The sequence below is a fragment of the Bos indicus x Bos taurus genome, chromosome X (genome assembly GCF_003369695.1).
Source record: "Bos indicus x Bos taurus breed Angus x Brahman F1 hybrid chromosome X, Bos_hybrid_MaternalHap_v2.0, whole genome shotgun sequence".
Lineage (NCBI taxonomy): Eukaryota > Metazoa > Chordata > Mammalia > Artiodactyla > Bovidae > Bos > Bos indicus x Bos taurus.
The window spans coordinates 811,002-836,826 of NC_040105.1; the positions used below are offsets into that span (position 1 = coordinate 811,002).

At 56.3% G+C, this 25,825-nt stretch overlaps 1 protein-coding gene across 1 annotated transcript; it reads left to right on the plus strand.

Annotated features, from left to right (window-relative positions):
• The first annotated feature begins 3,557 nt into the window (after positions 1-3,557).
• Positions 3,558-14,245, plus strand: AKAP17A (A-kinase anchoring protein 17A). The gene is made up of 5 exons (XM_027534005.1): positions 3,558-3,735; positions 5,965-6,742; positions 7,261-7,409; positions 10,411-10,651; positions 12,272-14,245. The coding sequence occupies exons 2-5, from the start codon at positions 5,981-5,983 to the stop codon at positions 13,223-13,225; spliced, it is 2,106 nt and encodes a 701-aa protein (XP_027389806.1). The 5' UTR covers positions 3,558-3,735; positions 5,965-5,980; the 3' UTR covers positions 13,226-14,245.
• Positions 14,246-25,825: the final 11,580 nt, after the last annotated feature.

The following is a 25,825-nucleotide window of genomic DNA, read 5'->3' on the forward strand; positions in this document are numbered from 1 at the left end:
GAAGGAACCGAAATGCACCCATGCCTTGGTTGGTTTCAGACTTTCTGGTCTCCAGAACAGTGAGGGTATACATTTCTGTTCTCTTTGGGGTAACAGCTTACAGCAGCCCTTGGAAATGAATAGAGCGATAAGATTTAAGCACAGAACGCACACCATTGTCTGCATGGGGTAGAGAGGCACACTTTCCTGTGGTTGGTTGTTGTTTGGTCGCTAAATCGTGCCCAACTCTCTGCGATCCCATGAACTGCAGCACGCCAGGCTTCCCTGACCTTCACCATCTCCTGAAGCTTGCTCAAACTCATGTTCATGAAGTTGGTGATGCCATTCAACCATCGCATCCTCTGTTGCCCCATTCTCCTCCTGCCCTCAATCTTTCCCAGCATCAGGGTCTTTTCCAATGATTTGACTCTTCACATCAGGTGGCCAGAGGATTGAAGCTTCAGCTTCAGTCCTTCCAATGAATATTCAGGGTTGATTTCCTTTAACATGGATTGGTTTGATCTCCTTGCTGTCCAAGGAACTCTCAAGATAGTTCGAACGTATCAATTCTTCAGTGTTCAACCTTCTTTACGGTTCAACTTTCACAACCATACGTGACTATAGCTTTGAATACAGACCTTTGTCTGTAAAGTGATGTGTTTGCTTTTTAATATGCTGTCTAGGTTGGTCATAACTTTTCTTCCGAGGAGTAAATGTGTTTTAATTTCATGGCTGCAATCACTGTCTGCTGATTATGGAGCCCAAGAAAATAAAACCTGTCAGTGTTTCCACTTTTCCCCATCTATTTGCCATGAAGTGATGGGGCTAGATGCCATGATCTTAGTGTGTTCTGTGGTTGGTGATGACTTAATGTCCATATGTTTATTCTGGATGTGTTCATCATGTATGGCTGTGTAATAAACGACTTCAGACCTAGAAGCTTCTAAACAACAGACATCTGTCATCTCCCAGTTTCCCTCAGTTGGAATCCAAGCACATATTCCTAACAGGGTCTTCTCCTCAAGGGCTCAAAAGCCTGAGATCAAGCTAATAACCAGGGCTGGAAGGGGGATGTCTCTCCTTGGGGGTGTGGGTCTCTCTTCCAAGCTCAGTGATTGTTGGAAGAATTTCAGTTTCTTGTATCGGAACACTAAGAACCTCAGCACCCAGAAGCCACCTGCCAATCCCTGGCAAATGATCTCTTTCCACTTTGCTTCCTCGAAGGCAACCAGGCTGTGTTTCTATCATTTCAACGCTCGCTGACCCCGACAGCTGATTAGGTCAGGTCCACCTAGAACACTCTCTCATTTCATTAGACTGACAGCATCGATACCTTCACCACTCAGAAGCCACATGCCAATTCCTGCCAAATGGCTTCTTTTTTCCACCAGGCAACTGGCTTCCTCGAAGCCAACCAGGCTGCGTTTCCGCCGTTTCAAATGGTGTGGATCCTGACACCTGATTAGGGCAGGGCCACCTGGAATAACTTCTCATTTCATTAGCTTGACTCTACAGATGATAGACGACTGTAATTTCAATTGTAGAATTCCTTCAGCTGTGCAACATCACCCTGGAAGTGACAGCGTATCCTATTCCCGTTCCTCGTCATGCTCAATGGGAGTGAAATTTACATACCTGGTATTTATCACTCCTCAACAGAGGATTAAAGCTACAGGTCCCTGGGAACTTTGTTTCTGTGTTTCTGGGGGAACATTCCATGGAGGGATATTTTGCTGAAAAATGTAAAAGGACTTTCTTTGACTATTTCCCAGATTATTGCAATCGTCTCTTAGTCTTGCTGGTCCCAAAGAAGTGAGTATCTCACGTCTTAATTCGCTTTGCTTGGTTATTGGCAGTTTCCAAATTTAACAGGTCCCCAGGGCTATATTTTTGCCTGGAAAATCTCACGAACAGAGGAGCCTGGTGGGGGCTACAGTCCAAAGGGCCACAAAGAGCCGGACACGACTGAGCAGTGGGTTGCCATTTCCTTCTCCAGGGGATCTTTCTGACCCAGGAATTGAACCCAGGTCTCCTGTATTGCAGGCAGATTCTTTACCAACTGAGTTATGAGGGAAGCCATTTTATTTATACCATAAAATGACCTAAATGTACGGAGAAGGCAATGGCAGCCCACTCCAGTACTCTTTTGCCTGGAAAATCCCATGGACGGAGGAGCCTGGTAGGCTTCAGTCCATCGGGTCGCTAATAGTTGGACACAACTGAGCGACTTCACTTTCACTTTTCACTTGCATGCATTGGAGAAGGAAATGGCAACCCACTCCAGTGTTCTTGCCTGGAGAATCCAGGCAAGGACGGGGGAGCGTGGTGGGCTGCCGTCTATGGGGTCGCAGAGTTGGACACGACTGAAGTGACTTAGCAGCAGTAGCAGCAGCAGACCTAAATGTATTATTATGCATAAGATACATATTACAGGTAAAGTTATACAGAAGTTCATTATTTTTGCAATGGGTTATAAATAACATGGGTTTCCCACGTGGCATAGTGGTAAAGAACCCACTTGCCAATGCAGGAGACACAAGAGACACAGGTTTCACCCCTGGGTCAACAAGATCTCCTAGAGAAGACAATGGCAACCCACTCCAGTACTCTTGCCTGAAGAATCCCATGGACAGAAGAGCTTGGCACGCTACAGTCTATGGAGTCACAAAGAGTCAGACACAGCTGAGTGACTGAGCACACACACATATAACACATAAAGTATATTATATATTTATATTTAAATTTTATATATTAAGCGATTTAAAATAATAAAATGCATAGATGTATGACAAAAATATAAAATAATAATGATGCAATATGTGTTATTTTCAGATATCCTTAAAACTAAACATGAAACATAAATGTTAAAATGTAAAATTTTTCAATATTAAAATACTAGATATTTACACTAGCACTATATTACCTAAGTGTGTGTAGTTACATTATGGGAAGTGAAAGTCGCTCAGTTGTGTCTGACTCTTTGCGATGCCTATAGTCCACGGAATTCTCCAGGCCAGAATACTGCAGTGGGTTTTCATGCCCTTCTCCAGGGGATCTTCCCAACCCAGGGATTGAACCCAGGTGTCTGGCATTGCAGGCAGACTCTCTATCAGTGGAGCCACCAGGGAAGCCCCGTTACATTATATGTATGCTACGTTATAGCATAATATAACAATGTCATACAAGCAATCCATACTTCTAAGGAATTAAATCAGTAATTAATAAATATGCATTTGTCATAGTTCATAATGAAGTGATATTATATCTTATGTGCGACGCATAACTATAACAGCAGTGTACCCCACACAGCTGGCCTGAGTCCTGAGTCTGGTGCCTTCACGCTGGGGCCCCAGGTGAGGCCTCTGCCTGGACCTGAAAACAGGTAGCAGGGTTGGGGGCGGGGCGGGGCGGGGCGGGGTGGGGGAAGGGCGCGGCGAGCTCGCGCACGCGCACCGCAAAGCCCGGGCCGGCCGGCCCCACCCACGGCCGCCCCGGAAGTCCCGCCTCTGGGGGGCGGGGCCATGGCCAGGAGGAGAAACCTGGACCCGCCGCGCGGCCAGCTTCCGCGGGCCCGAGCGGCGGAAGCGGAAATGCGTCACAGGGGCGGGCGGCGGCGGCAGAGGAGGCGGCAGCGGGTCGCGTCGGGGGCGCCTCCGGCGGACGGCGGTGGCGGCGGCGGCGCCGGGCGGGGAGGCCGGGCCTGCCGGCGTCGTCGGGGGCCCGCGGGAGAGCTGGGGCCAAGGCGGCGGCGGCCTGGTACGTGGACGGGGCCCCGCCCGCCGGCGCGAGGGACCCCGGGGTGTCGGGGGGCCGGGGAGGGCGGCCTCGCGCGGCGGGCGGCCGGGGCGCGGGTCTCGTGGGCCTGCGGCCTTCAGGGGTCGAGAGCCTTTGAGGGGCCTGGGCGCTGGGGGCATGGGGGTGACGGAGAACCGGGGGCCGGGGGCTGAGGGGGTCTCCCGGGACGGCCGGGGCGGGGGTGTCCTGGGCCTGCGGACTTGGGAGTGGGGGTCTGGGGACTTGGGGGTGTGGGCTTTGGGGGTCGAAAGCCTTTGAGGGGCCTGGGGGTGACGGACAACCGGGGGTCGGGGGTTGAGGGGGTCTCCCGGGACGGCCGGGGCGCGGGTGTCCTGGGCCTGCGGACTTGGGAGTGGGGGTCTGGGGACTTGGGGGTGTGGGCTTTGGGGGTCGAAAGCCTTTGAGGGGCTTGGGGGTGACGGACAACCGGGGGCTGCGGGGGTCTCCCGGGGGTGCTGAGAGCGGGGGAGGGGGGGGTTTCTGGGGGGGATTTGGGAGAGGGGACAAAGGCGATTGAGCAGAGGAGGGGAGGTCCCCAGGGAGCTGCGGGGTTGGGTCAGTGGACAGGGCTGTGCAGGCGAATCGGGGTCCACCAGGGTCGGAGGTAAGCAGGCTGTACCGGGGCTGGGGGTGAAGCTAGGGGTTACTGGAGGTTGGAGGGGGTTACCGGAGCCATAGGGGGCGGCTGGGGAGAGAGAAGGTGGGAGTTGGGGCAGTAGGGTGAGCATTTGGATGGGTGGAGGCGATGGGGATCGTGAGGGGCTGCCAGGGGTGTGTTGGGGGTGGGGTGTGCAGCGAAGGGGCTGGGGGTCGTCCCCAGGGTGCAGGGGCAGCTGGGCGACCAGGGAAGATGGGAATCTCCAGGGTTCCTAGTAGGCAGTGGGCTTCTGGAGTCTCTGACTCCAGGCCTCTCTGAGGTCTTTGGGGTTTTCTGCAGGTGGAGGGGGGCTGTCGCCACTCAGCCCAGGCTGAGCCCCCTCATTAGTGCCCCAGACCCGGGCCAGGTGACTCTTTCTCCAGCTGGGATCCCTCCACCCCAGTCCCTGCAGCTTCTCTGGGGTCTGGGTGTGTGTGTGTGCTTAATTGCTCAGTCGTGACTCTTTGTGACCCCGTGGACTGTAGCCCACCAGGCTCCTCTGTCCGTGGCATTCTCTAGGCAAGAAGACTGGAGTGGGTTGCCATGCCCTCCTCCAGGGAATCTTCCCGCCCCCGGGATTGAACCCAGGCCCCTCGGAAGCTTTCAGAGCCATCTGGTGGGCGGGCGCACAGCCCAAGGCCACCTCCATTACTGTGTGCTGTCCATGGGTCAGGTCTGGCCCTGCTTTGCGGAAGTAGGCACCTGTCCGACCGGTAGGGAGAAGCTGGTTGAGGGGGAGGAGAGCACAGTCAGCTCCCCGTCCGTGGCTTCCGAGAGGCCCTGCGGCTCTGATAGTTTTATCTGGACACAGAGAAGGTGCTTCTGCCCTCGGTAGAGATACTGAAGTCAACGGTCCTTAGCCGTTCTCTCAGCCTGAAAGTTCCTTCCTGTTTCTGCGGGCTTCCTCCTGCACAGACCTTCCCAGGTGTTTGTGTGGGTTGTCCCTTCCCCGGTGAGGCATCTCTGCACCCTCCATGGAGGTGGCCTGTCCCCCACACCCCGAGGGCAGGGACCCTGCTCATCTGGGCTCCCGCCATCCCAGCCCTGCTGGAGCTGTGTCTGGGTATTGGGGGCAGCTCAGTGCCCATGGAGGCTTGGGGCAGGCAAGTGTTCCTAAAAGTTTTGCAAACCCATCTTTTTTCCCCCTGTATTTGTGTAATCTGATTAAAAGGGCCCATATGTCAGGGGCTGGGGCTTCCTTGGTGGTTCAGACAGTAAAGCACCTGCCTGCAATGCAGGACACCCTGGGTTCGATCCGTGGGTGGGAAAGACCCCTTCCTGGAGAAGGGAAGGGCAACCCACTCCAGTATTCTTGCCTGGAGAATTTCACGGGCAGAGGAGCCTGGCGGGCTGCAGTCCACCGGGTCCAGAGAGTCTGACACGACTGAGCAACTAACCTTGAGGGGCTGAGGGGCCTTCCCTGACGTAGCGACCAGTGTGTCGGGCAAGCAGAGGGCAGACGGGCCCCCCTGCCCCGGGCCGCGTGCTGGCCAGCCTGGGGGTGGGACACCGGGCCGGCCATGAAAACGCGGCGTGCGCGTCTTGTGTTTCAGGCCCAAGGTCCCGGCTATGGCCGCGGCCACCATCGTGCACGACACGTCTGAGGCGGTGGAGCTGTGCCCGCCGTACGGCCTGTACCTGAAGCCCATCACGAAGATGACCATCAGCGTGGCACTGCCGCAGCTGAAACAGCCGGGCAAGTCCATCTCCAACTGGGAGGTGATGGAGCGGCTCAAGGGCATGGTGCAGCACCACCAGTTCTCGACGCTGCGCATCTCCAAGAGCACCATGGACTTCATCCGCTTCGAGGGCGAGGTGGAGAACAAGAGCCTCGTCAAGTCCTTCCTGGCCTGCCTGGACGGCAAGACCATCAAGCTGAGCGGCTTCTCCGACATCCTCAAGGTGCGCGCCGCAGAGTTCAAGGTCGACTTCCCCACGCGCCACGACTGGGACTCCTTCTTCCGCGACGCCAAGGACATGAACGAGACGCTGCCGGGCGAGCGGCCGGACACCATCCACCTGGAGGGGCTGCCGTGCAAGTGGTTCTCGCTGAAGGAGTCGGGCTCGGAGAAGCCGAGCGAGGAGGTGCTGGTGCGCGTGTTCGAGCGCTTTGGGGAGATCCGCAACGTGGACATCCCCATGCTGGACCCTTACCGCGAGGAGATGACGGGCCGCAACTTCCACACGTTCAGCTTCGGCGGCCACCTCAACTTTGAGGCCTACGTGCAGTACCGCGAGTACGCCGGCTTCATCCAGGCCATGAGCGCGCTGCGCGGCATGAAGCTCATGTTCAAGGGCGAGGACGGCAAGGCTGTGGCCTGCAACATCAAGGTGGGGAGTGGGGGATGGGGGGCGGGGCGGGCTGCGCCCCAGGGCCTCGGGCACGGGAGGGCTGCCTGGGGCCCCCACGCTGCGGGCGCAGAGTCTGTGTCTCAGGAAGCGTGGGGGCAGTGGAGCGCTCTCGCAGCCCCCGCTGAAATGAGGGGCGCTGCCCAGCATTGCCGCGGACGCTGGCCCGGGCGCTGGGTGGTGAAGGCAGCTGGCCACAGGGAGTGGGGGGCGCCCCACCGCAGGAGGGGGGAAGGAGCCACGCTCTCGCGGGCGCCGGGGCAGGCAGGGCTGGCCTCTAGGCGCGCTCGTATTTCCGGCGGAAGGGGCCGTCCTGGAAGGGCTGGGGTCCCGAGCGCTCATTTCGAGCCCTGCCCTCTAGTCCTGAGGTCCTCCCGGTCAAGGGCGTTAGGGGAGCCCGCTCTCTGCGGTGAGTCTGAGGCAGGCCGCCTGCTGAGCGCAGGGCCGTCTGCATGTGCAGGACAGTGCGAGCTCGTTCTAACCCTGCCCTGCCTCCGAAGGTGTCTTTCGATTCCACCAAACACCTGAGCGACGCCTCCATCAAGAAGCGGCAGCTTGAGAGACAGAAGCTTCAGGAGCTGGAGCAGCAGCGGGAGGAGCAGAAACGGCGGGAGAAGGAGGCGGAGGAGCGGCAGAGGGCTGAGGAGAGGTGCGTGCTGCCGGGCCGGGCTCCGCGGGCCTGTGTGCCGGTGGGTGGGGGGGGCGGGGGGGGCGGGAACGCCGCGGGAGTGCGCGGCCTGCGGCCCAGCCCCAGGGCACCGCCGGTTCCCGCTCTGCCTTCCCGCTGAGCCTCCCGGGGCGCCGTGCACCACCTGCTGACGGGGGCACAGAATTTTTGTCCATCTTACAGGCTTTTGGCATTCAGGCTGAGGCTGCCTTAAAGTGAAGTAGGCAAGTGAGGGTATTGTCGGCTTTTCCCAACAAGAGATATTTAGAAGTCCTGTAAAGTAACAGGCCTCTCGGGTCAGGACCTTTGTCTCCCGCTTTTACGTTCCGCGCTAGTGGAGAACCCGCCTGCCTGCCAGTGCAGGGGGCTTACGTGGGTTCCATCCTGGGCGGGGAAGATCCCCTGGAGAAGGAAAGGGCAGTCCACTCCAGTGTGCTGGCCTGGAGGGTCCCGTGGACAGGGGAGCCTGGCGGGCTGCAGTGCGTGGTGCCACAGGGTGGGGCAGGACGGAAGGGACTCAGCCTGGCGCCCTGTGAGCCCCGCAGGCAAGCTGGCCTGTGGACGAGCTGCATTCTGGGAAGGGGGCAGCAGTCCTGGTGCTCCCTCGTGCCTCCTGTGCTTGGGTGTTTCTTCCCCGCACTTGTCCGTGTGCGCGATGGGCAAGGTTTCTCTTGTGTGTTTTGCAGTGTTGAGTCTCAGGCGTGTGTGGTCTGGGGTTCATTCCTCACCAGCCTGTGTGTGTGTGTCTGGGCTGACCTGACTTGCGTGTCGCTCCGGCCTTGGGGCTCCTATGTGGTTCCCGTTTGGTTCCGATGGTCACTAACGCGGATTTGGGCCTGTCTCTGGGGTCAGCGCTTCCCCGGTCTGCCCCGGAACCCATTTCCAGAGCCGCAGGTGCTGGGGATGGTGCCGGCCTCTGTGCAGGCAGCCGGCCAGGATGTGGACACGGGTAGGGGGTCGGGAGCCCCGGAGTGAGGCCGTGGCTGCAGAGAGGACAGATGCCCGGAGAGGGCGGGGTGTCCTGGCCTCGTGGCGGGCCTCAGGTGGCGGCCACAAGCGGGGAGCAGTTTGGATCTCACACTGGACGAGGCCCTAGAGTCGGTATGCCGGCCACAGGCTGAACCAGGGAGCTCCGGCGGCATGCGCACCACGGGTCCTGGTCCCAGGCAGGGCCCGTCCTCTCTCTTCCACAATCGACCTTGTCCGAAGTCCCTGAGCTGGGCGTCACAGAGCTTACCCCACGGCCTTTCTGGGGCGTCACAGAGCTTACCCCACGGCCTCTCTAGGGCATCACAGAGCTTACCCCACGGCCTCTAGGGCGTCACAGAGCTTACCCCACGGCCTCTCTAGGGCGTCACAGAGCTTACCCCACAGCCTCTAGGGCGTCACAGAGCTTACCCCACGGCCTCTCTGGGGCGTCACAGAGCTTACCCCACGACCTCTCTACGGTTTCGGGACAGGCACTTTTCTCCACCTTCACGTTAATGTGGGGAAACCGCCCTGAGGGTGGCCTTTGAGCTCAGGCGGCAAGGGGTGTCGTGGGGGGAGACCAGCTCACAGCCGGCGGGGCGGTACCTCTGACAGGGCTGAGGAGGTTGGGCATGGCTGGCCTGGCATGAAACGTGGGCCCGTGGGTGCCCAGGAGGCCCTCGGGTGTGCAGGGCTGTGTGTCCAAGCCCAGTTGGCCTCACTGTTAGCCTGCGGGCCAGCCCGGGAGCCTGGGCGTCTTGTCCTTCGTCAGAGGCGAGCGAGTTGGTCCTTTGCTGCTAATGAGGTACAGCGTGGCCTGCAGCAGTCCTGTTCCTGGTCACGGGCCCTTAGCTGGACAGCTGAGGGCTCTGGGCACTCAGGGCCCCTGACTAGCAGTCTGAGCGGCAGCCCCTCACTGATCCCTGCCGAGGGAGACCTTCTGGCGTGTGGCCTCCTGGACGCCAGCGTTCTCGCGAGCCGCCTTGCCTCCCTGCGTGGCCGCCTCTGCAGCTGGAGCTTGGGTCCTCCGGCCTCCTTGTCCAGCTGCTTCTCTGCTGACCTGGCACCCTGGGAGTGATGCCGGCTCTTCTGCACAGTATCCTTCCTGGCCCTGGCGTCCCCGTGCCACATGCTGTCCAGGGCGGCCTTGCGTCTCTGCTGTGCCCGCCCTGCCCCTGGCCTGAAGGTTAAGACTGAGGGGTGCGAGTGTTCCATGAGGACACGCTCATTGGTCTTCCTGCCCCTGGAGGTCTGGATCCCTCCCAGTCGTGTGGGGGTCCTGGTTTCTGGATGAGGACAGGGTGCCGTTGGGTCTGAGCTGGCCGGCGCTGTGCGGGTGCTTACGGGACCGCCACTGTCTCCAGGTGCTATCTACGCGGTGACCTCACGGGGTTTCCCCCAGGGATGCGTTATGTGGGGCCCCCCGTTGGGGGACACCCCCTCCCCAGAGCAAGCAGATTGGCTGTGTGTCACTGAGCGTGTGCCTTTTCTGCAAGTCCCCATGAAACGTCATGCTGTGTGCTCTCGGGGGCTTCCAGTAGCTGGGTGCTTCTGGAACCTTCCTGTCACCGGGTGCATGCCTGCTCCCCTCCAGCTCCGGGGCTGGGGGCTCGGGGTGGGAAAGCCCAGGGCAGGGGTCTCTCCGGCGTTGGGAGCAGGGCCTGTCCAGCGCTCGGGCTGTGCCTGTGTGGTGCCCGTGGTGGAGGGCCTCCTCCCTGTGCTGCTGAGGCCCGTCCTGGTTCGTCTGCTGTGGTCCCTACAGGAGCAGCTGGATCTGGTGAAAAACTCCGCTTCCCACCATCAGCCTTGTTCAGTTGTCTGGGCTGGGGTTGGGTTTAGCCAGGCTCTCCCTGGAAACATGGGAAAGCCTCGCCCTGTGCGCGCCTCGCTCCTGGGGTCCTCGGCCGTGGCTGAGATGTCTGTGCGGACAGAGCGCTAAGGAGCCAAGTGCTGCGATCACCAACCCGGGCCCCATGGCCCTCACGGAGCCGTCGTGTCCCACCCGCCCGCCCAGGAAGCAGAAGGAGCTGGAGGAACAGGAGCGCGAGCGGAAGCGCGAGGAAAAGCTGCGGAGGCGCGAGCAGAAGCAGCGGGACCGCGAGCTGCGGCGCAGCCAGAAGAAGCTGGAGAAGCTGCAGGCGGAGGAGCAGCGCAAGCTGCAGGAGAGGATCCGGCTGGAGGAGCGCAAGCTGCTGCTGGCACAGCGCAACCTGCAGTCTATCCGGCTGGTGGCCGAGCTGCTGAGCCGCGCCAAGGTACCGCCCGCCCAGGGGGACGCCCCGCCCTCGGGAAGCTCCGCCCACAGGGAGTGACGCGCCCACAGGGACTGCCAGCCTCTAGGGATGACCCACATCCATGGGCGCTCCACCCATTGCGGGGTGGCCCACGCTCGGGGATGCCTGGTACAGAGGGAGGATCGGCCCTTGGGATGCCGTACCCTCGGGGAGGCCCTGCCCACATGGCCTGCCAGCCTATAGGGATGCCCTACGCTGGGCCATGCCCCCTCACAGGGCCTGCCAGCCTATAGGGATGTCCCATCCCCATGGATGACCTGCCCACGGGTATGCTCCGCCCCTGGGAAGCTCCGCCCACAGGGCCTGCCAGCCTATAGGGATGCCCTACCCTGGGGGATGCCCCGCCCACATGGCCTGCCAGCCCATAGGGATGCCTGGCTGTTCAGGGAGGATCGGCCCTTGGGAGGCCTGGCCTTCACGGACGTGCCGCTTCTCCCTGGCGCCCGGTTCTAGCCCAGGGATGGCGTTTGTCGCGGGGGACCGCGGTTGCAGCCCCCTGTGTTGCCCCAGGCCCGGGCTGTACCCCGAAGAAATGGCAGCGCTGTGGGTCTGCGTCCCCGCAACCAGGCCTCCGAGGCCCGGCGCCGCAGCCGCGGGGTGGCCGGGCTTCCCCAGCGATGGAAGGGCCCCCGCCTGGCCCCACGACTCTCTACGCGCTCCCGCCGAGCCCATGGCACCGGTGTCCTTCAGGCCAGGCGTCCCCGACCGCCCGGGAGGACAGGGCGGGCTCCAGACAAGGCGCGGTCCCCATGTCAGTCCTCGGAGCCGGGCTGTTCTCCTGCCCCCACGGCCGTGAAGCTGGAGGGTCCCTGCTGCCCTGTGTGGGTGGCGCGCGTAGAGCCCAGGCAGGCGCGGGGCGACCCTCACCTGCCATCTGGTTACAGTTGTGACCAGTCTGCGGAAAGGAGAGCAGCGTGCGCGCCGAGAGCTGTGTTCTTATTGCGTGGTGAACGTTGAAGACCCCGAGCAGGCCAGGCCTCCACGCCTCCCACACCCACGCGGGATGTCAACTGTCCGCACAGTAATCTGGGGCCCACGTGGCAGGGAGCGTGCACCGGAGGGCCCGGGCCGCCCTCGAGGCGCCCCCCCACCCAGGGCTGTGCCGAGGAGGTTTGCCGGGCTTGCTCCTGGCTGACGATCGTGGCTTCCGAGCGTGCCACCCGGAGAGGCCTGGTCCGCCCGAGAGGGGCCTTTCAGGAGGGCTGTGCTGGGAATCGGCCGGGCTTGCTCCTGGCTGACGATCGTGGTCTGCGAGCATGCCATTTGGAGGGGCCTGGGCTGCCTTGAGAGGCGCCGCTCCCCGCCACCCCCGCCAGGGTTGTGCCCAGGAGCTTTGCCAGGCAGCCTCCTGGCTGGTGATCATGGCCTCCGAGTGTGCCACCCGGAGGGGCCCGGACCCCGATAGGCGCCCCTCCCCAGGGTTGTGCCCAGGAGCTTGGCCGGACTTAACCCCCAGCTGCCGGTCGCAGGACTCCCGGTGTGGTTGGACCCAGCGGGCCGCGCTCCAGCCGGGCTGTCCTTGGAGCGCCCACCCGCGCTGAGAGCCCGGCTCATGCCCCGCCGCCCCGCTCTGTCCCGCAGGCCGCCAAGCTGCACGAGCACGAGCACAAGGAGGAGAGCCTGCGGCTGCAGCAGCTGGAGGAGCGGCGGCGGCTGCAGGAGGCCGAGCTGCGGCGTGTGGAGGAGGAGAAGGAGCGCGCGCTGGGCCTGCAGCGTCGGGAGCGTGAGCTGCGCGCGCGTCTGCTCAGCCTGCTGCTCAGCAAGAAGGCGGACGAGCCGCGTGCCACCGCTGCCGAGTCGGGCCCCGCCTCCCCCGCCGACCTGCTCCGGCCGGTGTTGGACATCCTGCACACCGTGTCGGCCTCGGCCGGCGCCGCGCCCCGGGACCGGGAGCCCGCGGTGCGGCCGGCCGCCCCCCAGAACCTGAACGGGAGTGCCGCCGCTGCTCCCGCTGCTGCCCAGGAGGAGGCGGCCCCGGGCAAGGAGGGGCAGGACCCTCGAGGCCCGGACGCCGGCCACTCGGAGAAGAGGTGCCCCGCCGTGCTGGCCTGCATCCCGGACAACACCCAGCAGCCCAAGGCCGCGCCCGCCGCCTGCGAGCCGAGTGCGCCCCGGAAGGACGCGCGCTCCGAGCAAGACAAGTGCAACCGGGAGCCCAGCGGGGGCGGCGGCCGGGCCGGCGGCGGGGCGGGCCGGGACGAGGGCGGCGATGGCGAGCGCAGGCACAAGCGGGAGCGCAGCGTGCCGCGGCGGCGGGCAGGCAGCCGGGAGGACGGCAGGCCGCGCAGGGAGCGGCGGGCGCACCGCAAGCGCTCGCGCCAAGGCCGCAGTGCTAGCCCCGAGGAGCGCGGCCGCTCCCGCAAGTCCCGCAGCCGCAGCCGAGAGCGGCGCAGCCGGCGGGAGAAGAGCCAGAGCCGTGGCCGCGAGCGGGACCGCAGGGCTAGCTCCAGCCGGAAGCGCAGCCGCCATCGGCGGGGCGACGACAGGCCGCGCTCAGGCTCCGCCGGCCGCCACCGCAGCGCCTGGAATAGGTAATGCAGGCCGCGCGCCCCGGGGCCGCCTTCCCGGAGACCGGCCGTGCCACGGGCGCCCGGGGAGCGGCCCGGGGAGCGTCCCGGCGAGGAGCGCAGGGCCCCAGGCTTTTCCTCCAGAGTATCCTCCAGGCGGCAGCCCTAGTGCGTCGGGCTCGTGATCACGAGCTTCGGTTTCCCATCAAACTGTTGATCCAGTCGCTTTAATGTCGCCGGTCCTCCCTGGATCAGGAGAAGCTCAGGGGGCTGCGAGCCTTGAGCATCGGAGACCCCGCCGGGCGCAGCCAGACCAGCTGCGCGGCATCGGGCCACCGCAAGGAGACACCGTGTCCTGACCTCACAGGAGCAGAGCCAGGCCGCAGTGACGGGGACGTACCGGCTTCCAGTCCGTCAGCCGCGGCCCCACCGGGCATTAAGAACAGGAAGCGTCTCGCTGGAGGTCTTTGGTTTGTTTTTTGTTTCTCCCGTTTTTTGTTTTGTTTTTCCCCTTTTCTGTAGGGTTAACCTGTCGGGAATGAAGTTTGGGTGGGATGCTAAAGGCAAGTGGCTGTTGACGCGATTGTCACCGGAAGGAAGCTGCGTGCTCCGAAACACGGAAACTCTTTACGGGCGTGGGCTGGTGCAGACGGGATACAGAAGAGTCCCAAACATTCACTTTGTACGAATTCAAGTCATTCAGCATACAACAGAAGAGCGTCAGGTGGTACACAGGGGTCCCAGACATTCACTTTTTACAAACTCAAGTCATTCAGCATAAAACAAAAAAGCAGGCTGGTTTAAAATTAGCTTTGGTTTCTAGTCAAGGTTAGCCTGTGTGGTTTTTTTAAGAAGCCGTTTTGCTAAATTATTTTTACTTGGAACGTTTCAGATTTAAGGCTGCAAACTTGTTAAATTTTATAATTGTCAGCTTCTCCAAGGGAAGCTTGGAAATACTTAAAAATAGCTGTAACGTCCACCTTAGGAGAGATGGTGTTTATTCCAGTTTGCATTTTTATGGTAAAATAAAATCTTTTTTTCCAATGAACTCATGTTTCCCATGCTTACGTGGGGAGTTTTTGTTTTGTTTTCAAGGTCTTTAGGCTGTCACTAGCTGAGCATAATCTAGTGTGTTTAAAATCACTTGGTCATTTGTAAATGTTCACTTCACATGCCATTACTATCCTAACATAACTCCCTGGAGAGCATGGTCCTCAGAGGTGTTTGGTTTGTTTGCAAGTGAAAGCGTTGGTCACTCAGTCGTGTCCAATTCTTTGTGACCCTGTGGACTGTAGCCCTCCAGGCTTGTCTGTCTGGGGGATTCTCCAGGCAAGAATCCTGGAGTGGGTTGCCATTTCCTCCTTCAGGGAATCTTCCTGACCCAGGGATTGAACCCTGGTCTCCTGCATCGGCTGGGAGATTCTTTACTGTCTGAGTTACCCCTTTAGCAAGTTTACAAGAGCAGTTTTTTTTAAAGCTACAGCGCTATTTTGAAAAAGTGATGGAAAGACAGTGGTTGTTTCTAAACTTGAGGTAGTGGGTAGGTGTTGGTGCTCTCGCAGGGACCCTGGTTCTGAGAGAGGGGCACTTGTGTGAGTCACTAATTCGTGTCCATCTCTTTGCCGCCCCGTGGACTGCAGCACGCTCACCGTCTCCCAGGATTTGCTCAAACTCCTGTCCATTGATCCGTGACACCATCCAACCATCTCATCCTCTGTCGTCCCCTTCTCTTCCTGCCCTCAATCTTGCCCAGCATCAGTGTCTTTTCCAATGAGTTAGCTCTTTGAATCAGGTTGCCCAAGTATTGGAGCTTCATCTTCAGCACCAGTCCTTGCAATGAATATTCAGGACGGATTTCCTTTAGAATGGACTGGTTGGATCTCCTCGAAGTGCAGGGGACTCTCAAGAGTCTTCTGCAACACGAGAGTTTGAAAGCGTCACTTCTCTGGCGCTCAGCTTTCTCTATGGTCCAGCGTCACACCTGTATATGACTACTGGAGAAACCATAGCTTTCAGTATATGGGCCTTTTATCGGCAAAGTGATGTCTCTGCTTTTTAAGATGCTGTCTAGGTTTGTCGGAGCTTTTCTTCCAAGGAGCGTCTTTTAATTTCTGGCTGCAGTCACCATCCAGTGTGATTAGGGAGCCCAGAGAGTAAAATCTGTTACTGCTTCCACTGTTTCCCCATCTATTTGCCATGAAGTGATGGGACTGGATGCCCTGATCTTAGTTTTCTGAATGTTGAGCTTTAGGCCAACTTTTTCACTCTCCTCTTTCACCTTCATCAAGAGGCTCTTTAGTTCTTCACTTTCTGCCATAAGGGTGGTGTCATCTGCATATCTGAAGTCACTGATATTTCTCCTGGCAATCTTGATTCCGGCCTGTGCTTGCTCCAGCCCAGCGTTTCTCATGATGTACTTTGCATAGAAGTTAAATAAGCAGGGTGACAATATACAGCCTTGACGGACTCCTTTTCCTATTTGGAACCAGTCTGTTCCATGTCCAGTTCTAACTGTTGCTTCCTGACCTGCATACAGATTTCTCAAGAGGCAGGTCAGGTGGTCTGGTATTCCCATCTCTCGAAGAATTTTGCACTGTTGGTTATGATCCACACAGTCAAAGGCTTTGGCGTAGTCAGTGAAATAGAGGTCGATGTTTTTCTGGAATTCCCTGGCTTTTTCTGTAATCCAGCGATTTTTGGCCATTTGATCTCTGGTTCCTCTGCCCTTTCTAAACCCAGCTTGAGCATCTGGAAGTTCTCAGTTCAGTTACTGCTGAAGCCTGGTTTGAAGGATTTTCAGCATAATTCTTACTAGCACGTCAAATGAGTAAAATTGTGTGGTAGTTTGAGCGTTCTTTAGCATTGTCCTTCTTTGGGATTGGAATGAAAACTGACCTTTTCCAGTCCTGTGGCCACTGCTGAGTTTTCCAGATTGGTTGGCATATTGAGTGCAGCACTTTCACAGTATCATCTTTCAGGATTTGAAATAGCTCAACTGGAATTCCATCACCTCCGCTAGCTTTGTTTCTGGTGATGCTTCCTAAGGCCCACTTGGTTTCGCATTCCTTGTTGTCTGGCTCTAGGTGAGCGACCACATCGTCGTGGTTATCCGGGTCATTAAGATCTTTTTTTGTACAGTTCTTCTGTGTATTCTTGCCACTCTGCTTCATCTCTTGTGCTTCTCTTCAGTCTTTACCATTTCTGTGCTTTTTCATGCTCATCCTTGCATGAAATGTTCCCTTGATAGCACCAGTTTTTTTGAAGAAATGTCTAGTCTTTGCCATTCTGTTGTTTCCCTCTATTTCTTTGCATTGTTCATTTAAGAAGGCTTTCTTTTCTCTCCTTGCTGTTCTCTGGAACTCTGCATTCAGTTGGGTATATCTTTTCCTTTCTCCCTTGCCTTTCACTTCTCTTCTTTGCTGAGCTATTTGTACTGCCTCCTCAGATAACCAGTAACTTCCCCGGTGACTCAGTGGTAAAGAGTCCGCCTGCAATGCAGTAGCCCCGGGAGATTCAGCTTCTATTCCTGGGTCGGGAAGAGTCCCTGGAGGAGGAAATGGCAGCCCACTCCAGTATTCTTGCCTGGAGAATCCCACAGACAGAGGCGCCTGTGAGCTACAGCCCGTGCGGTCACAGAGCATGGGACACGACCGAGCGCTCCCGCAGAGAACCACTTTTCCTTCCTGCAGTCGGACCTCTGTGTGCTGGTCCGACGTCCACAGACTCCACCAGCCTCGGCTGAGAACGGTGTTTACCAGCTGAGCTTGGTTGAATCTGGTGACAGAGAACCACAGATGCAGGAGACGAACTATGGGACTTTAACATTGGAGAACTTGGGTACCAACCGTGGGTCCTGGGAACCCCACCCAGGGTAATGGTGTCGGGGGCTGGGGGACGTTTGGGAGGTGACAGGTGATGCAGGTCGAGCCCCCGTGCACGTCTTCATTAAAGACTCCTGGACTCCCCAGGGAGCTCCCTCATCCCTCCCACCACGGGGCACACAGCGAGAAGACACCCTCAGAGCCAGCAGGAGCACTCAGCAGACACTGTGCCCCCGCCAGGGTCTTGGACATGCAGCCTCCGGGACCCTGAGGAGGGTTCTCTTATTTCTAGGGCCCCCTCACCTGCTGTGGGACACCACGCGAGCCGCAGTACCCGACACCACGTGATGTCTAAGACCATCCAACCACGTCCCCTCTTGCTTTAGGGCAGCAAGCTAAATCATCCCACCGTGCCGTCTCCAGACTAGAAATGAAAAGTGTTACTCCCTTCAAAGAGAAAACACGAGGACAGCAATAGTACTCACCACTGTCCTCGCTGACGGCAATACAAGGGGAAAAGGCGCTGGCAGGGGTGTGGAGAGATTGGCTCCTTGTGCGCTGCTGGTGGGAAGGTAAAGTAGGGCAGCTGCTGTGGGAAGCACTTCAGCCGTTTCTTAAAGTGAAACGCGGAGAAGGAAATGGCAATCCACTCCCGTAGTGTTGCCCGGAGAATTCCATGGACACACTGCAGTCCATGGGGGTGGCAGAGTCAGACACGACTAAGCGACTAAGGCTTAAACGGTCAAACGTAGAAGTTCTGTGGGATCTACTTGCCCCACTCCTACGAATACACCGGAAAGATGTGAAAAGAGTTTTCCGAGAAAGACTTTCTACGGTAATTTCATAACAGCACCATTTACAACGGCCATGAGTATGGAAACCACCCAGGTGCATGGGTGGATGGATGGATGGGTGGGTGGGTGGGTGGATAAATGGATGGATGGCTGGGTTGATGGATAGGTGGATAGATGGATAGTGGGTGGTTTGACAAATGGATAAACAGCATGGGTTCCACGCACACAGTGGAATATAACGCAGCCTTGAAAAGGAGCGAAGCTCTGACAGGCTGCAATGTGGGTGGGCCCTGAGCACACGATGCTCAGTGAGCGAGGCAGACAGAAGGACGCTCGGTGTGTGACTCCATTGATCGAAAACACCCACAACAGGCAGATCCACAGAGACAGCAAGTGGGCTTGTGGTGCCAGGGATGGGAGGAAGAGGCTGAGGAGTGACTTTTAATGGGGACGGGGTCTCCTTGGTGGGGTTGGGAATGTGATGTGATAGGCGTGATGTCTCCACAGCACTGTGAAAGGCCTCAGACCTTGCGAGCTCACTTAACACAGTTTTACGTTATGTGCATTTTTGTTGCTCAGTTGCTCAGTCGTGTCTGACTCTGCAACCCCATGGATTGCAGCACGCCAGGCCTCCCTGTCCATCACCAACTCCCAGAGCTCGCTCAAACTCATGTCCATCGAGTCGGTGGTGCCATCCAGCCATCTCATCCTCTGTTGTCCCCTTCTCCTCCTGCCCTCAATCTTTCCCAGCATCAGGGTCTTTTCCAATGAGTCAGCTCTTCGAATCAGGCAGCCAGAGTATTGGAGCTGCAGCTTCAGCATCAGTCCTTCCAGTGAGTATTCAGGGTTGATGTCCTTTAGGATTGACCGGTTTGGTCTTGCTGTCCCAGGGACTCGCAACATTTTAATGCAATATTGACCATTTTCCTTGAATAAAAACCTAAGAAGAGGGTGTTTTGGCTTCTACTTTTGATTTCTCCTTTCCCTGGGAGGATCACTTGGTGTAATGACTGGACAAAAGTGCACAGAGTTAAAGCCAACCTCCTGACCGTGGGTGGTGGTGAAGGAGAGGGCAGCTTTATTACAGCAGGTGCTGGACGGGGGCTGGACAGGTGTGGGCGGGTGCTCAAAAAAGGCAAACTCCCCCCAAAGGCTTTCAGTCATACTTCTTTAGAAGGCCACGTGGTGCCCGAGGGGCCGTCAGGGAACGTCTGTGATCAGCTGGTGCAGGGCTGCTCGATTCACAGTGAGAAAATGTCACAGCTGGGGTCATGGGGGTGGGGGTGGAGCAGGGGTGGAAGGTTCTCAGCCATCAGTCCTCAGGCGCCAGTCTTCTGAGGGCTCCTTGCTCCTCAGGTGGTTAATTTCAGCCACCTGGTGGTAATTTCAGCCACCTGGTGGTGATTTCAGCATCTGCAAAACAATTCCGGACGAGTGCATCAGAAAAGGTTAGCCGTGAACTTTAGGGAGGAAGTGAATCGGAGGGCGCGGGGGATGGGGTCTCTTCCTGCAAAGGCGCCTTAGGGTCCTGCTCGGTTACAAGGATTTCCTGGGCGCTTTGGGCTTTGTCAACGTTTCAGTCCAGCTCAGACTGCAGCACGCTAGGCCTCCCTGTTCATCACCAACTCCCAGAGTTTACTCAAACTCATGTCCATTGAGTCAGTGATGCCATCCAACCATCTCATTCTCTGTTGTCCCCTTCTCCTCCTGCCTTCAATCATTCCCAGTATCAGAGTCTTTTCCAGTGAGTCAGGTCTTCGCATCAGGTGGTCAAAGGATTGGAGTTTCAGCTTCAGCATCAGTCCTTCCAATGAATATTCAGGACTGATTTCCTTTAGGATGGACTGGTTGGATCTCCTTGCAGTCCAGGGGACTCCCAAGAGTCTTCTTGTAATCCCCAGACATCGGGCAGCCCCGCCCTCTTGGGCCAAGTGCAAAAGATGAGGGTGGCATGGCCCCCGCCCTCCTGCCCCCCAGGCTCCCCCCACGTCCCCCCGATCCCAGGCTCAGACGATACCATCTTCCTCACGTCCACCAGTCCCCAGCGCTCTGTGACCCTCCAGTTACTCGTAATGTAGCCACGCGTTCTGGGAAACACTTATTCAGAAGGACAGTGCAGATGGTGGAGTGCAGTTTATTACACCGGAGGGCCCAAGGCAGAGTCTCCTCCTAGCCAAGGACCCTGACCAGCTTTTCTGAAAACCTTATATACCCTAAGCATCGTGCCCAAACCCACCTCCCCAAATTCCCTGAAACTAGTCTGATGAAGGAAGAAGATGCAACCAAAGTTAACCCGTGATTCGTATGCCTTAAGCCGAGGTGGTTAACAGTGGACAATTATCAATAGGCCTGTGGTCATACCCCAATAAGCAGAATAGAATGTATGATTCTATTTGGTCACACAGATAATTAGGGTATTCTTTTAGACGACTGAGAGTCTAGGTACGAATCCTGGGGTTCTTCCATCTGGGGGTCTGGTTTTCCAGTTGGTTGTTGTTTCCATAGATACTGGGCATAGAGCTCAAAGTCCACAGTCCAGCCGGAAATGGAGTCCTGCTCTCAAGACGGAGCCTGTTCTGTGTTTCCTCCTTTGGAAATAAATCCGTAGGGGTTTTCTGGGGAGCGTGTGACAAATGGCCACGAGCTGGGGACTTAAATAAGAAACACTCATCATGCACGCTTCTGCCCGGTCGTGTCCGACTCTTTTGCGACCCCGTGGACTGTAACCATCCAGGCTCCTCTGTCCATGGCAATTTCCCCTGTAGCTCAGATGGTAAAGAACCTGCTTGCCATGCAGGAGACCCGGGTTCAAAGAATGAGTGAGCGACTTGGAGTTTCACTTGCAGCAGGACAGGGGCCCTTCCCTGGTGATTCACTGATAAAGGATACACCTGCAAAGCAGGAGATGTGGGTTTGATCCCTGGGTTGGGAAGGTCCCCTGGAGAAGGAAATGGCAACCCACTCCAGTGTTCTTGCCTGGAGAATCCCATGGACAGAGGACCCCGGTGGGCTACGTCCATGGGGCCGCAGAGAGTCAGACACGACTGAATGGCTAACACACGTACTGGAGTGGGTTGCCATTTCCTTCCAGGGGATCTTCCCCACCCAGGGATGGAAACTCGTCTCCTTTGTCTCCGGCATTGCAGGCAGATTTTTTTTTTTTTTTTTTTACTAGCCGAGCCAGTGGGGAAACGAAGAGATGCTCATGCTCCCCCTAAGAGTGAAGATTGCGCAGGCCACAATTCACACCCAGTGCAGCCAAATAAATAAATGTTACTTAAAAATCCGTACGTTGATTCCCTGCAGGGCCCCTGCGGTAGGAAGTAGGAATGTGGAGTTTCTTCAAAGTTAACCCGTGAACTGAGGGCACTCACGTGAAAAGGAGGCCAGGGTGTCCCAGGGCTGAGCTCCCTGCAGAGGCTCCGGGGGAGGGTCCTCCCCGCCTCTTCCAGCTTCTGGGGGCTCCAGGCGTCCATCCCTGGGCTGGTGGCCGCCTCCCTCCCGTCTGCCTGCGTCTCCACGTGGCTTCTCCTCTGTGTCCGTGTCTCTCCTCTTCTGTGTCCTATAAGGATCCTGTCATGGGGTTTAGGGCCACCCCCAGCCAGGAGGACCTCATCTCAGACCTTGCCTTTATCACACCTGCAGAGACCCAAGGTTCCAGGAATTTTAGGGGAACAGTCTTCAACCCAGAGCAACATCCCAGTTTCAGAGATGTTAGATGTTTTTGTTTTCTTTTTTTTTCTATGTTTTTGCCACCCACAGTACATGGGGTCTTAGTTCCCCGATCAGGGATTGAACCTGTGTCTTCTGTAGTGGAAACTACACTGCCAGTCAAGTGTCTTAAAAGTTCTTTTTTTTTTTTTTTAATCTGCATTTTGGAGTTGATGCAACCATTTCTCATGTAATGACTGGTGGTTTAGTCACTAAGTCATGTCTCACTCTTTGTGACCCCATGGACTGTCAGCTGCCTGAGTCCTCTGTCCGTGGGATTCTCCAGGCAAGATTACTGGAGTGGGTTGCCATGCCCTCCTCCAGGGGGATCTTCCCGACCTACGGATCGAACTTGGGTCTCCAGCACTGACAAGTGGACTCTTTATTGACCGAACCACCCAATGACTAGCTCGTGTTGAATCTTTGATTTTACACATCGGACCTGGAGTGTTTTAAAAGCCAAAAACCTGATTTCCTGATTCAGGGGATCCAAGCTGGCCCATTTGAATGCAGAGTTCCAAAGAATAGCAAGGAGAGATCAGAAAACCTTCCTCAGCAATCAATGCAAAGAAATAGAGGGAAACCACAGAGTGGGAAAGACTAGAGATCTCTCCAAGAAAATCAGAGATACCAAGGGAACATTTCATGCAAAGATGGGCTCGATAAAGGACAGAAATGGTATGGACCTAACAGAAGCAGAAGATATTAAGAAGAGGTGGCAGGAATACACAGAAGAACTGTACAAAAAAGATCTTCACGACCCAGATAAGTGATCACTGACCTAGAACCAGACATCCTGGAATGTGAAGTCAGGTGGGCCTTAGGAAGCATCACTATGAACAAAGCTAGTGGAGGTGATGGAATTCCAGTTGAGCTGTTTCAAATCCTGAAAGATGATGCTGTGAAAGTGCTGCACTCAATATGTCAGCAAATTTGGAAAACTTGCAGTGGCCACAGGACTGGAAAAGGTCAGTTTTCATTCCAATCCCAAAGAAAGGCAATGCCAAAGAATGCTCAAACTACCGCACAATTGCACTCATCTCACACGCTAGTAAAGTAATGCTCAAAATTCTCCAAGCCAGGCTTCTGCAATATGTGAACCGTGAAATTCCAGACGTTCAAGGTGGTTTTAGAAAAGGCAGAGGAACCAGAGATCAAATTGCCAACATCCGCTGGATCATTGAAAAAGCAAGAGAGTTCCAGAAAAACATCTATTTCTACTTTATTGACTATGCCAAAGCCTTTGACTGTGTGGATCACAATAAATTGTGGAAAATTCTGAAAGACATGGGAATACCAGACCACCTGACCTGCCTCTTGAGAAACCTGTATGTAGGTCAGGAAGCAACAATTAGAACTGGACATGGAACAACAGACTGGTTCCAAATAGGAAAAGGAGTCCGTCAAGGCTGTATATTATCACCCTGTTTATTTAACTTACATGCAGAGTACATCATGAGAAACGCTGGGCTGGAAGAAGCACAAGCTGGAATCAAGATTGCCAGGAGAAATATCAATAACCTCAGATATGCAGATGACACCACCCTTATGGCAGAAAGTGAAGAACTAAAGAGCCTCTTTATGAAAGTGAAAAAGGAGAGTGAAAAAGTTGGCTTAAAGCTCAGCATTGAGAAAACTAAGACCATGGCATCTGGTCCCATCACTTCATGGGAAATAGATGGGGAAACAGTGGAAACAGTGTCAGACTTTATTTTTCTGGGCTCCAAAATCACTGCAGATGGTGATTGCAGCCATGAAATTAAAAGATGCTTGCTCCTTGGAAGGAAAGTTATGACCAACCTAGACAGCATATTAAAAAACAGAGACATTACTTTGTCAACAAAGGTCTGTCTAGTTAAGGCTATGGTTTTTCCAGTGGTCATGTATGGATATGAGAGTTGGACTATAAAGAAAGCTGAGCGCAAAAGAATTGGTGCTTTTGAACTGTGGTGTTGGAGAAGACTCTTGAGAGTCCCTTGGACTGCAAGGAGATCCAACCAGTCCATTCTAAAGGAGATCAGTCCTGGGTGTTCATTGGAAGGACTGATGTTGAAGCTGAAAATCCAATACTTTGGCCACCTGATGTGAAGAGGTGACTCATTGGAAAAGACCCTGATGCTGGGAAAGAACTGAGGGCAGGAGGAGAAGGGGACGACAGAGGATGAGATGGTTGGATAGCATCCCTGACTCAATAGACATGAGTTTGAGTGAACTCCCGGAGTTGGTGATGGACAGGGAGGCCTGGCGTGCTGCGGTTCATGGGGTCTCAAAGAGTCAGACACGACTGAGCAACTGAACTGAAACTGAAGCTGGCCCAGGGGCAGGTCTCTGAACGGCCCCTCCCCCAGGCAACTTGCCCTTGCCGTCAAGATTGAGAATTCGGGCAGATAAACATCCTGTTCCTTCAAGTCCCATCATGGGTCCTGAGATCGGAGACTGTGGCCGACAGGAGGGTGACCGTCCATCTGGAGAATAAGATGTGCTGATGGTCAAATAGTCAGAGGCTCTGAGTCCATGGATCCAGTCCCCATCCTTCCTTAGTTGCAGTTCAGTCACTCAGTCGTGTCGGACTCTTTGCGACCCCATGAATTGCAGCGCACCAGGCCTCCTTGTCCATCACCAACTCCCGGAGCTTGCTCAAACTCATGTCCGTCGAGTCGGTGATGCCATCCAACCATCTCATCCTGTGTCGCCCCCTTCTCCTCCCGCCTTCAGTCTTTCCCAGCATCAGGGTCTTTTCCAATGAGTCAGATCTTTGCAGAATTTCTTGTCTGGCCTCTGATCTGTTCAGTCAGTTCAGTCGCTCAGTCATGTCCGACTCTTTGCAACCCCATGGACTGCAGCACGCCAGGCCCCCCTGTCCATCACCAACTCCCAGAGCTTGCTCAAACTCATGTCCATCTTGTCAGGGATGCCATCCAAGCATCTCATCCTCTGTCATCCCTGATTAGTTTCCATTGATTAAGGAGGCCAGGAAACCCTGGTTAACACTTTCTGCTCCTGGAAGAGTGAATCCAAGCTCCGACCTTGAATTTCAGGGTTCAGTCTCAGGTCGTGCTGATCCTCTTTAACCCTCCATCTCATCACTAAACTAATCGCCTTAAGTGAAGATCCGGGATTGATTCCGCAGCCTCAGGGGAGCTGGCTGAGAAAGGGCTGCCGGCGGTTTAATCAAGCAAATGCACTCAGTGGCCAGTCGTTCTGTCCCCCTGGGGGTCCCTCCTGAGGATCCCCCCATGGCCTTCCCCGTTAGGCTTTCTGCCAATAAACCTTTATCGAAACCCTGTCTACCTACCACCTGTCCGGTTAACAAGGCTTTATTGGAACCTTGTTCCATCACCTGTGTGGTCAGTATTGCTTTATTGGTATCTGTTCCACCACCTTTTTGTCAATAAAGCTTTATTGGCACCTTGTTCTAACACCTCTCTGGTCAATAAAGCTTTATTGGTATCTGTTCCACCACCTTTTTTCTCATCAATAAAGCTTTATGGGAACCCTCGCTTGCCCAGCCACGAAGCACAGAGGACCTCTCTGAGGCACAGCATTGGTTCATAGTTGGAGCTTTCCCCCAGCCCCTTCTCCAGCAGCGTGTGCCCAGAAACAGGGCATGAGGTACAGCGTGGTCAGCGGACACGGAGGTGTGCTTGCCGGGGTTCAGGGGAGGCTGTGTGGTGGGGGGTGGGGGGTGGAAGCTGAAGCACCCATCTGGGCTCCATGAAGCTGAGCGTCAGAGATGGCTGGGAAAGAAAGAGCGTATCCCCAGTGGGGCTGTAGTGGCTCAAGGCAGGACAGCAGCTTAGGGCAGGTTCTGGGCTTCCTCCCACAACAGCATGGCTCACCACGGTTCCTGGCGATTGAAATGCCACTGCCGATCACCGTGATAAACGCGGATGCACTGACCACCCCTGTGTATGAGGCTGAATCACGGGTCCCCAAACAGCTGTCCACGTCCTCACCCCCAGAACCTGAGAACCTGGCCTTGTTTGGACAAAGGTTCTCTGCATACCTGATGGAGTCAAAGATCTGAGATGAGGTCCTTCCTGAATGGGGGTGGCCCTAAACCCAAGGACAGGGTCTTTATAAGACACAGAAGAGGAGAGACAGGGACACAGAGGAGAAGCCATGGGGAGATGGAGGCAGAGACTGGAGGGAGGCGGCCTCCAGCCCAGGGATGGACGCCTGGAGCTCCCAGAAGCTGGACTAGGCAGGAAGGACTCTTCCCTGGAGCCTCTGGATGGAGCTCAGCCCTGGGACCCCTTGAGCTCACACATCTGGTCCCCAGAACTGGGGGAGCACAGATGT

Excerpts from the sequence above, each read along its gene's own strand:
- AKAP17A (XM_027534005.1), top strand. The coding sequence starts at position 5,981 with ATGGCCGCGGCCACCATCGTGCACGACACGTCTGAGGCGGTGGAGCTG. Across the intron at positions 6,743-7,260 it reads CTGTGGCCTGCAACATCAAG|GTGTCTTTCGATTCCACCAA; the intron begins GTGGGGAGTGGG and ends CTGCCTCCGAAG. Across the intron at positions 10,652-12,271 it reads AGCTGCTGAGCCGCGCCAAG|GCCGCCAAGCTGCACGAGCA; the intron begins GTACCGCCCGCC and ends TCTGTCCCGCAG.